At 46.5% G+C, this 13057-nt stretch overlaps 1 protein-coding gene across 10 annotated transcripts in view; it reads right to left on the bottom strand.

Moving 5' to 3' along the window:
• phldb1b (pleckstrin homology-like domain, family B, member 1b) overlaps nucleotides 1–11854 on the bottom strand; it is a 107946-nt gene extending 96092 nt beyond the window's left edge. For 9 of the 10 annotated variants that reach the window (XM_026191652.1, XM_026191659.1, XM_026191658.1 and 6 more), the window contains exon 1: nucleotides 11671–11854. In XM_026191652.1, coding sequence (XP_026047437.1) covers nucleotides 11671–11730 — 60 coding nt within the window. In that variant the 5' untranslated portion in view covers nucleotides 11731–11854. Of the gene's footprint in view, nucleotides 1–5720; nucleotides 6227–11670 lie in introns of those variants that run through there. The other variant, XM_026191655.1, reaches the window with a different exon arrangement.
• Between the last annotated feature and the right edge of the window lie 1203 nt (nucleotides 11855–13057).

Genomic DNA, 13057 nt, shown 5'->3' with positions numbered 1-13057 from the left:
TCCTCTTATGCTCACACTGGAATTACGGCCTTCTGCTGCACACGTCTGAAAACCAAAGTACAGATTACACCCGTGTGGGTGCAGAGTTTCTGAGCCTGAAGGTTGTTTACTTGTTTCTGGATTCTTGGTTCATTCACACAAATGAAAATTCACAAAGTGTTGTTCTGTTTTTCCTTGTTTTCATTTCTTTATTATTCTCTTATCTTTGGATGCTTTTTATTGGCAGCAGTTTGAGTTCTCTCTCGTCTTCCTGTTGGTGTTTGCTTAGTTTTCTTCTGAGTGTTAGTTTTACTGTCTCTGTCATCGTCTGATTGTCCTTTGGCATTTTAACTCCTTTCACTTGTGCCTCCCTCCCCTCCGATTGTGTATAAACAGTCCTGTCTTGGTTCTGCTCCTCCAGGAGCTGCCTTTCTTACCCTGGGATCAGCTGTTTTTATCCCTTTCTGTTTGTGGGGTTTTTCCTTGTTGGACTTTTTCTTGGGTTTTTAATCGGCTGTTAAAGCTAGCCTTCTTTTGTAATGTCTTGCATACTTCTCCTACTATCTGAGAGCTAGATTATTATATTATTGTGTTTGTCTTAAATATGATTGTGGTTTGTGGGGAGTGGTGGAGCAGTGTGTTCAGGGGACAGTGCTGTGGGAGGCTGGCCCACAGCTGATGTTAATCATACTAACGTGGGGACCAAATCTTTGTCCCCACTAGTTTGAAGACATTTGTGAGACTCAAAATGTGGTTTTAGTGACAGGGTCACAGTTGTGTTATGGTTAGGTTTAGGGTCAGGCCTTCATTTTTTATGGTTAGGGGCTAGGGAGAGTATTATGTCAGTTAGATGTCCCCAAAAGAAATGAACATACGGTTGTGCCCAACTGTAACCTGCAGTCCCTGCACAGAGTCCAGGCACTTGCCCAAACGATGGCTGACATGGTGGCCATGCAGCAGCAGCAGGCTGCGCCCACGGCTCTGCCCTCCTGTACTGGCCCAGTGACAACAAGTAGCTGGTGGTTTTTACGTAGTGGTGAAAAAGCCTCATGCAAAGGCACTTAGGAGAGCATTCAGTGATGGGCCAGAGCACGGCTGACAGAAGAGTGAATATCAGTCTTACATTCATCCGCGCTCCAAATACATTTTAATGTTACTCAACCAATATTTTGACATCGAGAATCTGCTGCTGGCAGTTTCTGTAGGCTTCTAGTCGTGGCTGAGAAACGGCTCCAACATGAAAGTTGAACCGAGGCCTTCAAGGTACTTCTTAAAGTAGTGGACCAACTGTTTCCTACAGAGCAGAGATTTCAGCACAGTGTTGGCCACAGTCGATGTGTGGGTAATGTTAGCTCATTTATAATCAGCACAGCCTCAGGTAGAATTATATTCAGCTGTTTCTCTAGAGTTAGATGACATAATGTGTGACTGCAAAGTGAATAACACTTGCTTCGTTTATGAGCACAGTTTCTGCCCGACCTGTGGCAGATATGTCTTCTGTCGTTATTTTTCACTTTGGTCGATAACGTAACCACAGAAATCTCATCTTTGAGTCACTGTTGGCTAAGCTCTGCCCCAAGTGTCATAAATATATTTAAACTGATGACTGTTTATTATATCTGAAAATAATTTAGAAAATAAATTGTCTCACAGGTTGTTCCAGTGCCCCCAAGAGGCCACAGCAAATGCACTTCAGTTTGTGGAAACAGAGTCGTTGCTTTTTCAGTGTTTTTATTGTAAACATGAGGCTCAGTTATCCTAAGCAAAACTTAATCTGCTTAGACAAGCTCCTCGGTGTCCTTTCACTGGTACAGCAGCAGATTTGTTTGTTTTTTAAAATAAGATTTGGTTTGGAAACCAAATGTGTGAGAAACTGGCTTCACAGCCCAGTGTTGTTCAAATCAATGAATCGAAAACAACAACGCTCCAGGGCTGATTTTTTTTTTGCAGAATAAAGATCATTCATATTTATCGCTTGGCCAATGGCACGTCCCATTTTTGGTCTAAATGATATTGTTCCACAGATAAAACCAAGCCAAGCGCCACACATATTAAAATGTAAATCTCTGCACACTGAGATCCTGCTGTAGCCCTTGTAGTCTGATAGCGTGCGTAAACACAGATTTATTATTCTGGCATGAAACGCTGCTTGCTGGAGGGACGCCATCATCAGCAGGCAGCTAAACACACCAGCTGTCGTGTGTTACCACAGAGCGGTAAGAACACACGCAGACACACACACAAGTGGTAGAAGATGAGGGCAAAGTGAAAGAGTCTGACGTAGTGCGACGGCTCTAAATGCTCCGTCATTCCCAAAGAAAACAAACCAATAAAGGTGACGCTATGGCTGCTGCCCCGGTGGGACAAGTGGGACAAGCAAAAAATGAACGCGTGTTCATGCTATAGCTAGCTGCGGCTAGGCTAACAGAAAAACGATGGAGATGTGGAATCAGGGTTAAGTTGTTCTCAGCCTAAAACCAAACTTCAGTCACAGGAATATGAAGGATCCACAACATGAGGCTGCTCACGTGTTTCTGAGCAGCTCGATGTCCACAGTGAAGCTGAAGAGCCCGAGACTGACAACCGCAAAGGGTTTTGGGGATCGTGTCCATTAAAAAAAGCACGAGACACCTGGATGCACAAACAGGGTCTTTATGTCATCGTGCATCTACCAGCGTGCCCTTTGGCACGAACACCATTGTACCAGCTGACGGTGTTGCACAGCCTGATGCTCAGGTGACTGCAGATGATTGCTGGTTACACCGAACAAACAGCAGACATGAAAAACTGTGTTTGTCATCAAAGTGTGAAACTGCATCTCAGCAGCTGTGAGGATCAGAGGGCTGTCATTATCACGTGCACATCTCCAGTGACAGCAGCGATGATACCTCAGGGCATCCGTGTTGTCATTATCCAAACCACTGATCCAGCGCTGCTAAAAGGCAGCTCTGACTAAGGTGCAGAGCTGGACCCACAGCACAGATGACTCAGTGTCTCTGGCTGCTGCTTTACTCCAACGTACGAGTGGAAGCAACTGCAAAACAACACATTTTTTACTTCTTTGAAAAGCGCCCTTGTGTTTGCTGCAGTAAGTTGTTGATTCATTGCCATTGTCCCACCGAGTTTGTCGGCTCATATTTTCCACTTGCTTGCGAGTTGTACAGGAATACTGCACCGGATGCTGGAAAGGTTCAGAGAGCTGAAAGTTTCAGTGAAACAACCGAAACGAGGAGAGAACGTCTTCCATTTAGGGCAACAAGGCTCAGGGATTGGCTGAAGGAGTACAAAAATAGCTCTTAATCTGTGGTCCTCACAGTCACAGCATTGGAATAACAAATTACTGAGGTGCCGTTTCTTTAGGTACACTCTTCTTTAGGTTTCCCACGGGCATGTTCCTGTAACTCCACAGCAAGAAAAAGCTTCCATTTTCAGCATTTAAGACAATGAGAAATTCTCAGCTTTGGAAGCTGTTTGAATTACCAGGAGAGAGTAGCCATGCATGCCTGCTTCACTCAACACAAACAGCTGGTGACTGACAGAGACGGGCTTTTCCACGAACTCCTGATTTCTACAGTTTAGCCCTACACGAACAGCCTGCGTCACACAGCCAGCGGTCATTAAATGACATTATATGACAGTGAAGGCCTCTGCTGAGTGTGGCTGGATCAACATGTGTGCAATGTGACAAGCTTACCTTCACTGTTTTCATCATTTCTTCTGCTTGCTTTAGTGGCTTTTAGTCTGTTTCTTCCCACCAAATCAATGCACAGATTGAAACTGGTTGACTAACATAACCAGTTCAAATATCCTGCTGCACGCTCAATCATCCAGGTAAGCAAATCCCAAATGGTTGATTCTGTTCATCTGGATAGTTATAGTTACTGGTCCAAGACGTCACTCATCCAGGTGACGTCTTGGACCATTCTGACTTTTTGGACCATTGATCAATGATCAATGGTTGTTGATCAATGCCAATTTGCATCTTAATGATCATAAGCTGACCTCCCAGCCCATCGTTCCTTCAGTGGGCTGGTTTCAGTTATTGTGTAAATGTCCTGTTTATAAGACTGGAGAAGCCTGCAGTCAGCTGGATGATGATGAAACGTTTGTCCGAACTGAAAACGTCAGAATCAACCTTTTGGAAATGTGATTTTAGCCACATTAGAGTCCTAATAATAATTAACAGAACAGGATGCTCCTCTCCTTCATATTAACACAGACTTCTGCTGCCCAGCAAAGGGTTTAATGCAGTAGTAGAGTATAGTTAAAACGTAAGATATTTCTTAGTTTTGATCATATTTATTCTAGTAAACATCTTTTACACTCAGATGCTCTGTGATCAGGATCCTTTTTAGCTCTGATACCTGAGTATCTCGAGTCAGGTATCAGAAAGTAAAATGGTAAATGGCCTGTATTTATATAGCGCTTTACTGGTCCCTAAGGACCCCAAAGCGCTTTACATATCCAGTCATCCACCCATTCACACACTGGTGATGGCAGCTACATTGTAGCCACAGCCACCCTGGGGCGCACTGACAGAGGCGAGGCTGCCGGACACTGGCGCCACCGGGCCCTCTGACCACCACCAGTAGGCAACGGGTGAAGTGTCTTGCCCAAGGACACTGGGACTGTCTGAGCCGGGCTCGAACCGGCAACCTTCCGATTACAAGGCGAACTCCCAGCTCTTGAGCCACGATCGCCCCACCTGGAGCGCTCATGTCCAAGGTGGAGGAGAAGAGGGGCGCAGGGGGAAGATCAGCGTGGTATTCCTTTGCTCAGTGGCTCTGCTGACTCTTGGCTCAGTGTTTCCCAAAGACAGGCATTCCAGGCTTGTGGGGACAAAGAGGCCCTTTGAACCGCAGTAATCCTCAGGAGGAGGATCGAGAGCGCCGCCGCCTGCTGCAGCGCGCTGGACGACGCACACCGAGGGTCGCACACGCTCAGTGGAGCACAAAACATGGAGCAGAACCACGTATGTGTGGCTGTGAGACTTAAAGCTGTTTGTTTAAAGCACCACAAGTTTGTTGATTTTAGGCATCTTCCCATTGCTTGTTATTTCAGTGCTGCTGTATCGGAACGACCAACATGTTGGTGGAGTCACAGTCGGGCTGGGGCCAATGGATGGTTGGCATGGTTACACAGAAGTGTGTGTGAAAACAGCCCATCCATCAGCTTATCTGACTCAGGGTCACAGAAGGGCCGGAGCCTATCCCAGCTGCCATGGGGCGAGAGCCAGGTAACCACTGACATGCTCACCATGTTCATTTTATTAATCATAGACCCCACTAGAGTCTGAATGAAGGATGAGGCAGGGTCAGTGGCAGTACTCCAGTACTTTATGCTAACAAGACCTACGTGGATCTGATGACTTACTTTGTATAGTAACACTGTACAAATAAAATGTGCATCAAGTAATCAAATACTAATGTAATCTAAATATTACTGCAGGTAATAATTTTACTTTTAAAGGCAGCTTACACAGTAATGCATCAGTAATCAAACGACTATGGTATTGCACTCCTGGCTCAGTTTTTCTGGAGCATCTAATAAACAGTCTACATGACACCGACATCACAGCCTCACAAACAAAAAGCCTTAATGTCTGAAGGCCGACCCAGAAGCACCACCATCTTTAGGAGCAGGTCCAGACATCTTCCCGTTCGTCACCAGACAAACGCCACACCATGTGTCCGTCCCGCTGCCAGTCACTTCAACACGCATACATTTGCAGTGTCACTCACCCTTCCCTCCCTCGCTTTTGTCTTCGATGCTGTCCTTCACATGCTCACTCAAAACAAAGCTTCAAATCCATCCGGGAGCCGCGTCTTGAAAAGTCCTCCACCAGGCTCACTGTGAGCGAAGAACATTGTTGGTGGTAAACTATGAAAGGAGGGAGTGACACTGAGGGGGTGGAGGCTGGGGTAGGGTGGGGAGGGAAAGGAAGGGCAGCGAGCAGGAGTGGGGGTCTGGAGGCGGTGTGGGATATCCCTTTGAGTCATGGAAACTGATCCAAAGAGCAGACGAGCTCACACACAGCCAAACAGCTCTGTGTCTGTATTGTTCAGTCCTGCAGCCCCGCTCACTGTGAGACGCTCTGGAAACACTGACTGGACGCCCCTCAGTCACTCAGTGGAAAACATGGATAATGTGCTAATGAATGCACACGTTCTCTGTGCACTTTCTTCCCTCCTCACATATTAGATTAAAACAAAGGACTTTCTGTCCTGCATGAAGCAATGAGACATTTCTTTAAACGTGTTCTTAAAGGAGTTTTGCTTCAGCCTCTCACGTCTAATCTCACCTGTAACATGAACAGAAAGCCTCCTTTCACACTGTGGCATGCAAACGCTGGCTGCTCTGCAGGTATGACAGCTAACACAACTGTTGATTGTACATTTTACACCTGTGTGCAGAGATTATCAACACGTCTGAAACTCAGTCCAGTCCTAACTCATGCACTAGCATCAGCTAATGTCTAAAAGAGAAGAGCGACGGCTCGGACTCCACCTGCCTATAAAAAGCAGATATGGACATTTTTAAACCGCACGCGTACGTCCTGTTTATTCTCCTCACTGCTTTCACATTAAAGTTTCATGTTGAGATCTCAGACACACCCTTCAGCATCAGAGAGCCTCACATAGGCAGGTGAAAGAGAGGAGCGCCACGAGCTCATCTGTGTCAGACAGTGGCCAAAAATCCTTTGTTGCCATGGTAACCCCTGTGGGAAAACTGCACGCGTGGGTTACAGCTGCAGCATGTTTCTCCCAGCTGGTCAGGAGAAATAATTATATTAGAAACCAACAAAATCTGTTCACGTCTGAGCGTGCGAGCATCAGAGCGAGAGGTAAGAGAAGAGAGAGGAAGCTGAAGTGAGGCGAGCGGGCTGAGAGTGATCATTCTTTGTTTTGGGATGAGCCGCTGGCCTGCAGGCACGCCGCACACAAAAGACAAAAGACAATGAAGGGAGGAGAGAAAGAAAGGGAAATTTGCAGAGGTCGTATCGCAGGCTGCGTGCACAAACAGCAGATCACCGAGCTGTGGGCGTAACCTCTGCCGACTGCTCTGTCGGACAGTCCATCATGTTAAACTGAAAGGCCGGTGCAGGTTCCACTGTGGTGGGTCAAAACGCTGACCTTTACGGGGTCATTCGATTCGACTACAACCTGGATCTTACCCGGGCGTCGTAGGTGTGTATGTGTGTAACTGGACCCTACCTCCTCCGTCATGGCTGCGACTAATCTGAATGAAACTTGGTTACACATACAAACACTATTAAGACACCTATGTTTTTCAGAAGCATTTGTTGTAAATGGCAGTTCTGTTGACTCTCGAAAACATCGTTCCCCTGCGTTTCTTCCACATGTCACATTCAACATACATCAACCACACGTAGCTTAATGGTCACACATGGTGGAACTTTACTCAACTCGCCACTAACTCTGGAATAAAGACGCAGCTTCCTCCACACTACTTCCTGTCAGTGCCGATAGCATCACACTGTACGATTACCTGTTACGATGGGCGGTTTGATCAAAGGTACTTTAACTGATCTGAAGATGACAGTCCTGGTTTACAGAAGTAAACACAGAGCCTGCCTCAGGAGGTTGATGTTGGTGGCACAGGTGTGTCACGCAGGAAGTCGTGGTTCGAGTCACGCTGGGACTGCTGCTTTAGCCTGCTCAGCCCGTGAGCTCAGCACCCTGGAACTTTCTGTTTTCAGCTTAATTTCACATTTTTCTCTTTCTGATTTGTTTTGTTGTTATTTGCTTTTTTACAGCTGTTGTAACTCACTGTGTTTTAGGGCTAAAGACTACTCGGAGAGGCGCCTGCGTTCCCCTAAACGTTATTTTTAGGCCTTCAGTTTAATCTGAGCAGATGCATCTCAGTCAGTTTATACTGTCCCAGGGGGTTTAAACCATGCTGTAGATGCGCCATTACCACAAACCCCTCCAGAAACCTGTGATGTAAACTGCTCGTCATATATACTGCCATTGGCCGGTTCAGTGTGGTTGACTCCTCTGATGTACTTTTTAAATCCCACGGTGAGAGAGTAACAGTTATAGTTACTGTTACTCAGTAACAGTTATTGTTACTCGGTAACAATAACTGTTACTGAGTAACAGTAACAGTTATTGTAACAGTTACAGTTACCTCACCGACCGACCACAGTATGTGAGGACTCAGGGCTGTGTGTCGGACAGGGTCGTCTGCAGTACGGGGGCCCCACAGGGAACGGTTCTGGCTCCGTTCCTCTTCACCATCTACACTGCAGACTTCTCCCACAATTCCACCCAGTGCTTCCTGCAGAAGTTCTCTGATGACTCTGCAATAGTCGGCCTCATCACTGATGGGGACGACAAGGAGTACAGAGGACGGACTCAAGACTTTGTGGACTGGTGCCAGCTGAACTACCTCCAGATCAACGCCAGTAAAACCAAGGAGCTGGTGGTAGACTTCCGCAGGCACAAGCATTCTCCACTGCAACCACTGAACATCCAAGGTATGGACATTGAGGCTGTGGACAGCTACAGGTACCTTGGTGTTCATCTGAACAACAGACTGGACTGGACTCATAACTCAGACGCCCTCTACAGGAAAGGGCAGAGCAGGCTGTACCTGCTGCGGAGGCTCAGGTCGTTTGGGGTGGAGGGCCCACTCCTGAAGACCTTCTATGACTCTGTGGTGGCTTCTGCTATCTTTTATGGCGTGGTCTGCTGGGGCGGCAGCATCTCTGCTGGGGACAGGAAGAGACTGAACAGGGTGATCCGAAGGGCCAGCTCTGTTCTAGGATGCCCTCTGGACCCAGTGGAGGTGGTGAGTGACAGGAGAACGGCGGCTAAGCTGTCATCCCTGATGGACAACGTCTCCCACCCCATGCAGCAGACTGTGACAGCACTGAGCAGCTCCTTCAGTGGGAGACTGCGGCACCCACGGTGTGGGACGGAGAGATTTCGCAGGTCTTTCCTCCCCACTGCTGTCAGACTCCACAACAAAGACTTTAACTGAACAAACACACACATCCACACATGTGCAATAACACTAAGTGCAATAATCTTTTCTGGCATCGTTGTATTTTTACTCAGTTGTATATAGCATTCGTATTCTATTTTTATCTTATTGTATATTTTTATTCTATTTTATTCTACTGTATATAGTATATTATTTTATTCTATTCTGTACAGCTGTGTACTGTATTTATTCTTATTGTATTCTAATTTTTGCGTCATAACTTTTGCACTGTCCACTTCCTGCTGTGACAAAACAAATTTCCCACGTGTGGGACTAATAAAGGTTATCTTATCTTATCTTATTGTTACTCAGTAACAGTTACTCAGTAACAGTTATTGTTACTCAGTAACAGTTATTGTTACTCAGTAACTGTTACTGAGTAACAGTTACTGAGTAACAGTAACAGTTATTGTTACTCAGTAACTGTTACTCAGTAACAGTTATTGTTACTGTTACTGAGTAACAATAACTGTTACTCAGTAACAGTTATTGTTACTCAGTAACAGTTACTGAGTAACAATAACTGTTACTGTTACTCAGTAACAGTTACTCAGTAACAGTTATTGTTACTGTTACTCGGTAACTGTTACTGAGTAACAGTTATTGTTACTCAGTAACTGTTACTCAGTAACAATAACTGTTACTCAGTAACAGTTATTGTTACTGAGTAACAGTTACTGAGTAACAATAACTGTTACTGAGTAACAGTTATTGTTACTAACAGTTATTGCCTCACAAATGTCAGCAAATTCCTGAAATCAGAAACAAAAGTGTGAGCTTTGTATTGTTTCTGTGATTGTGCAGCGTGTCTGAAACACCTGGACACGATCGCCAGGTAATCGACACACACAGATGATGCTAACTGCTAACACAGGCTCTATAAATCGGACTGAGGTCGATTACACTCAAGAAGCTTCCCACTGAGGAGCGCTCTGATGCTAACGGCCTGAATGTAACGGATGCTCTCATCACTGCTCCAAATCTGTAACCCACAACAGGCAGCATTCATTAATCTACTCACACGGGGTCTTGCACTGAGTTGCCACGAGACAGTATAATTTGTATGAATTATAAGGCTGTTACCGTCCTCTGCTGGTGAATGCCCAGCACAGTCGTCTCCTTCCACAAAACAAAGAAAATAAATCCAACACCGATCACATTTGAGGTCAGGAGTATCGCTGTCAGCAAGAGTAGAGCTCCAGGAGCGTGTTCAGGTCCAACACGGCTGAAATCGGTATGAGAATGGGACTGGGTGGATGTTTGGGGGTGGATAGAGTGCCTCTGTCCTGGCCTGATTATGCTCTCCACAGAATGAGCTCACATAACAAAGGATTTATTATCACTAGCTGGAGAGTTGCTGCAGTGTGGGAACCCCGCGCTGCCGTTTCCTCTGCCAGGCACCCAGAAAGCTGCGTTCCAGCTCTGATGGGTTTGACAACAGCACAGCCTGTATGCGTCTCTCTCTCCCCTTTGGTCCATAAAGCAGCCAATGTTTCAGAGACAGCTGCCTCTCACAGGCCCAGGCTCCTGCAGGTACAACTGCAACTTTGTGCTAAGACACTAACTGGCTGGACACAGTATTGACTCGACACTGTGTGTTTCACTCTGTGAAAAGACGCCTGATGTTCAGTTTAGTTACATTTCCTGAGCTCAGTGCAGGATGTCTAGCCTGTGGTAGGATCAGTAGCCTATTCTGGCTAATGTTAGCTAGCTTTGGTACTAAAGTATAAGTATAGAGTCCACTTTTTTCAGTAAACATGTCGCCTGGTTGGCTATGTGAGCAGGTGATTGCTGTGAAACTAAATCCTGAGAGTCACAGGATGAAAGGATCAAATGTATCTGTGGCTGTTTGAAGCTGCAAATATATATGCATGGGATCAAACACAGAAAGCTGCATTTGCATCCGGTTAAAGTTGCATATGTGCTATTTTTTTGTTTTAATCTACACATCTGATCAGCCAGAATTGGGTCCTTTAGCTATTACATTAGCAAGTAGTAATCCAACAGTTACTCTCATGAATTAGCCTTGAGACGCTGAGCTTCACTGTGTCTGTGAAAGAAACCAAGAGAGGAACTGTGCTTCTGCAGGAGGAGGTCAGGAGTGTCAGAGAAGGATGTGAGGCTGCTGCAGGACATGGCTGAGGGCAGTGACACAGTGAAGTCGTGCAGTAGGAATAACAGATGGCTCTGAACTCCTTATTTGCAGTGATGATGGACAGGTCAGCAGATGGGGTCACGCATGAGTCCCTGCGATCTGTGGTGAGAGTGGGGAGCAGGTGGAGGCAGACCATATGATCGCGACAGGCACCAACTTTGACAGAGGGGAATTCAACTCATTTCATTAAAGATAAATCAATAAAATAAAAATGTGCTCGAGTTACAAAAGTGCAAAAATGTGTGTGTCAGATTTCAGAGGCAAAGCTGGAGACAAACAGGACTTTTCTCCAGGTCCAGATGTGCGTCGTTGAACTGGCCACACACCAGCACGGCTGACTGTTTGCTCCAGCAGATCCAGGCTTTAAAGCGATAATATATATATATATACACACATCTCTTCTGCTCACTCGCAGCAACAACGTGAGCCTTCTGTGTCTTTGTCAGTGCTACCGTCTCCAAACCGAACAGCAGGTCTCACTGCCATCTGCTGCCCTGAACTTCACCTCCACGCTCTCTCTTCCTCACCTGTCTTGTGCACTCTCCGTTACTGTGGATGGTTGACCCCAGGTATTTCATCTCATCCATCTTCACTATCTACTCCATGTGCGTTCACCTTTCTGTCTCCCTTCTGTTGACTGTCATTCTTCCAGAGCATGCCTCCACTTCCCCAGTCTCGTCCACCTGCTCCCTACCACAGAGTGTTAGTGGCCTGAGAAAAATAAAAACCAGCAGTCAGTGCACGGTGCTGATGAGAAGATGCTCCGTCTGGTCACATACTCTGTGTCACTACAAGGCACCCTCTCACATGCACACAGTCATTTGATGGAGCAGAGCAGCTCTGAACGCAGCACATTCACATCTGGATTAGTGTAAGTGCAACATGTCAGCCAGCGCTGCTTGTTTGGCTCAGGCTTTGCAGAGAACAGGTCCCACCGCCAAGCTCGGCCTGTTGAGTCTGTATCACAGACACTAACCGTGCAGGCAGGACAAAGACCAAATCTGAAGGGAGCAGCTGCAGCAGGCTCAGCATCAGTGTCTCTGTTACTGGGTTATAAAAGCTCATATGGATGTCTTCCAGTACAAACGAGTAGCCAGGTACTTATGAGAAGTGTTTTCATAAGATGATGTCATACAGTACCTCATTTATTTTCGTCACTGATAGTAACGTCAGTGTGAGGCGCACAGCTGGAAAATGTTACCAAATGTCGCTCTGGTGTTGCCAAGAAATATGAACAGCCCCTTCTCTAAGAAATACTGAAACCACAGAGAGCTGATGAACCGCCTCTCACTGGAGCGACGCCACCGCTCGACTATCACAAACACACCTGGAGCGCCATTTGGTTCAGAATTGATCCAGTTAGCAAGACTGCAGCTCCGACTTACTGTAGACGTGTGACGTCACAATAACCACATGAGCTCACACGCCGTGAAGTCCGTCACCACGTTTGCACCATGTTCTGCTTCCCTCTGCTCCAATGTTAGTGCTCATGTTGAATTTACCTGATGCAGATGTGGGAGGGTCTGTGCAGTGGGAGGGTCCAGTGAAACCACAGGTCTAAACAAACATGTCGCTGATGGTGTGACAAAAACCCCGAAAAACAAAAAAGCCACAAACAAAGAACGTGAGCAGGATGCACACAGGAAGCTGCTCTCTCTCCTTTCATCAGGGTCTCTCACTCACTGTGTCTCCTTGATGCACACACACACAGACGCACAAAGACAGAGACGCACACACACACTCTGTGGCTGTCATTACACACACTGGGCTAAAGCCATGTGCCAAACACTCTGCTGACACACACTGTCTGCCTGTTTGTCTCCGCCCTCTCGCCCCCTCCTGAATCACATGGTCACTCTTTCATTTTCTCTCTCACACACAGACACACACACAGACGCGCGCACCCTCACCCCC

Source organism: Astatotilapia calliptera, chromosome 14 (assembly GCF_900246225.1).
Source record: "Astatotilapia calliptera chromosome 14, fAstCal1.2, whole genome shotgun sequence".
NCBI classification, from domain to species: domain Eukaryota; kingdom Metazoa; phylum Chordata; class Actinopteri; order Cichliformes; family Cichlidae; genus Astatotilapia; species Astatotilapia calliptera.
This window is presented reverse-complemented; position numbering and strand designations above follow the sequence as displayed.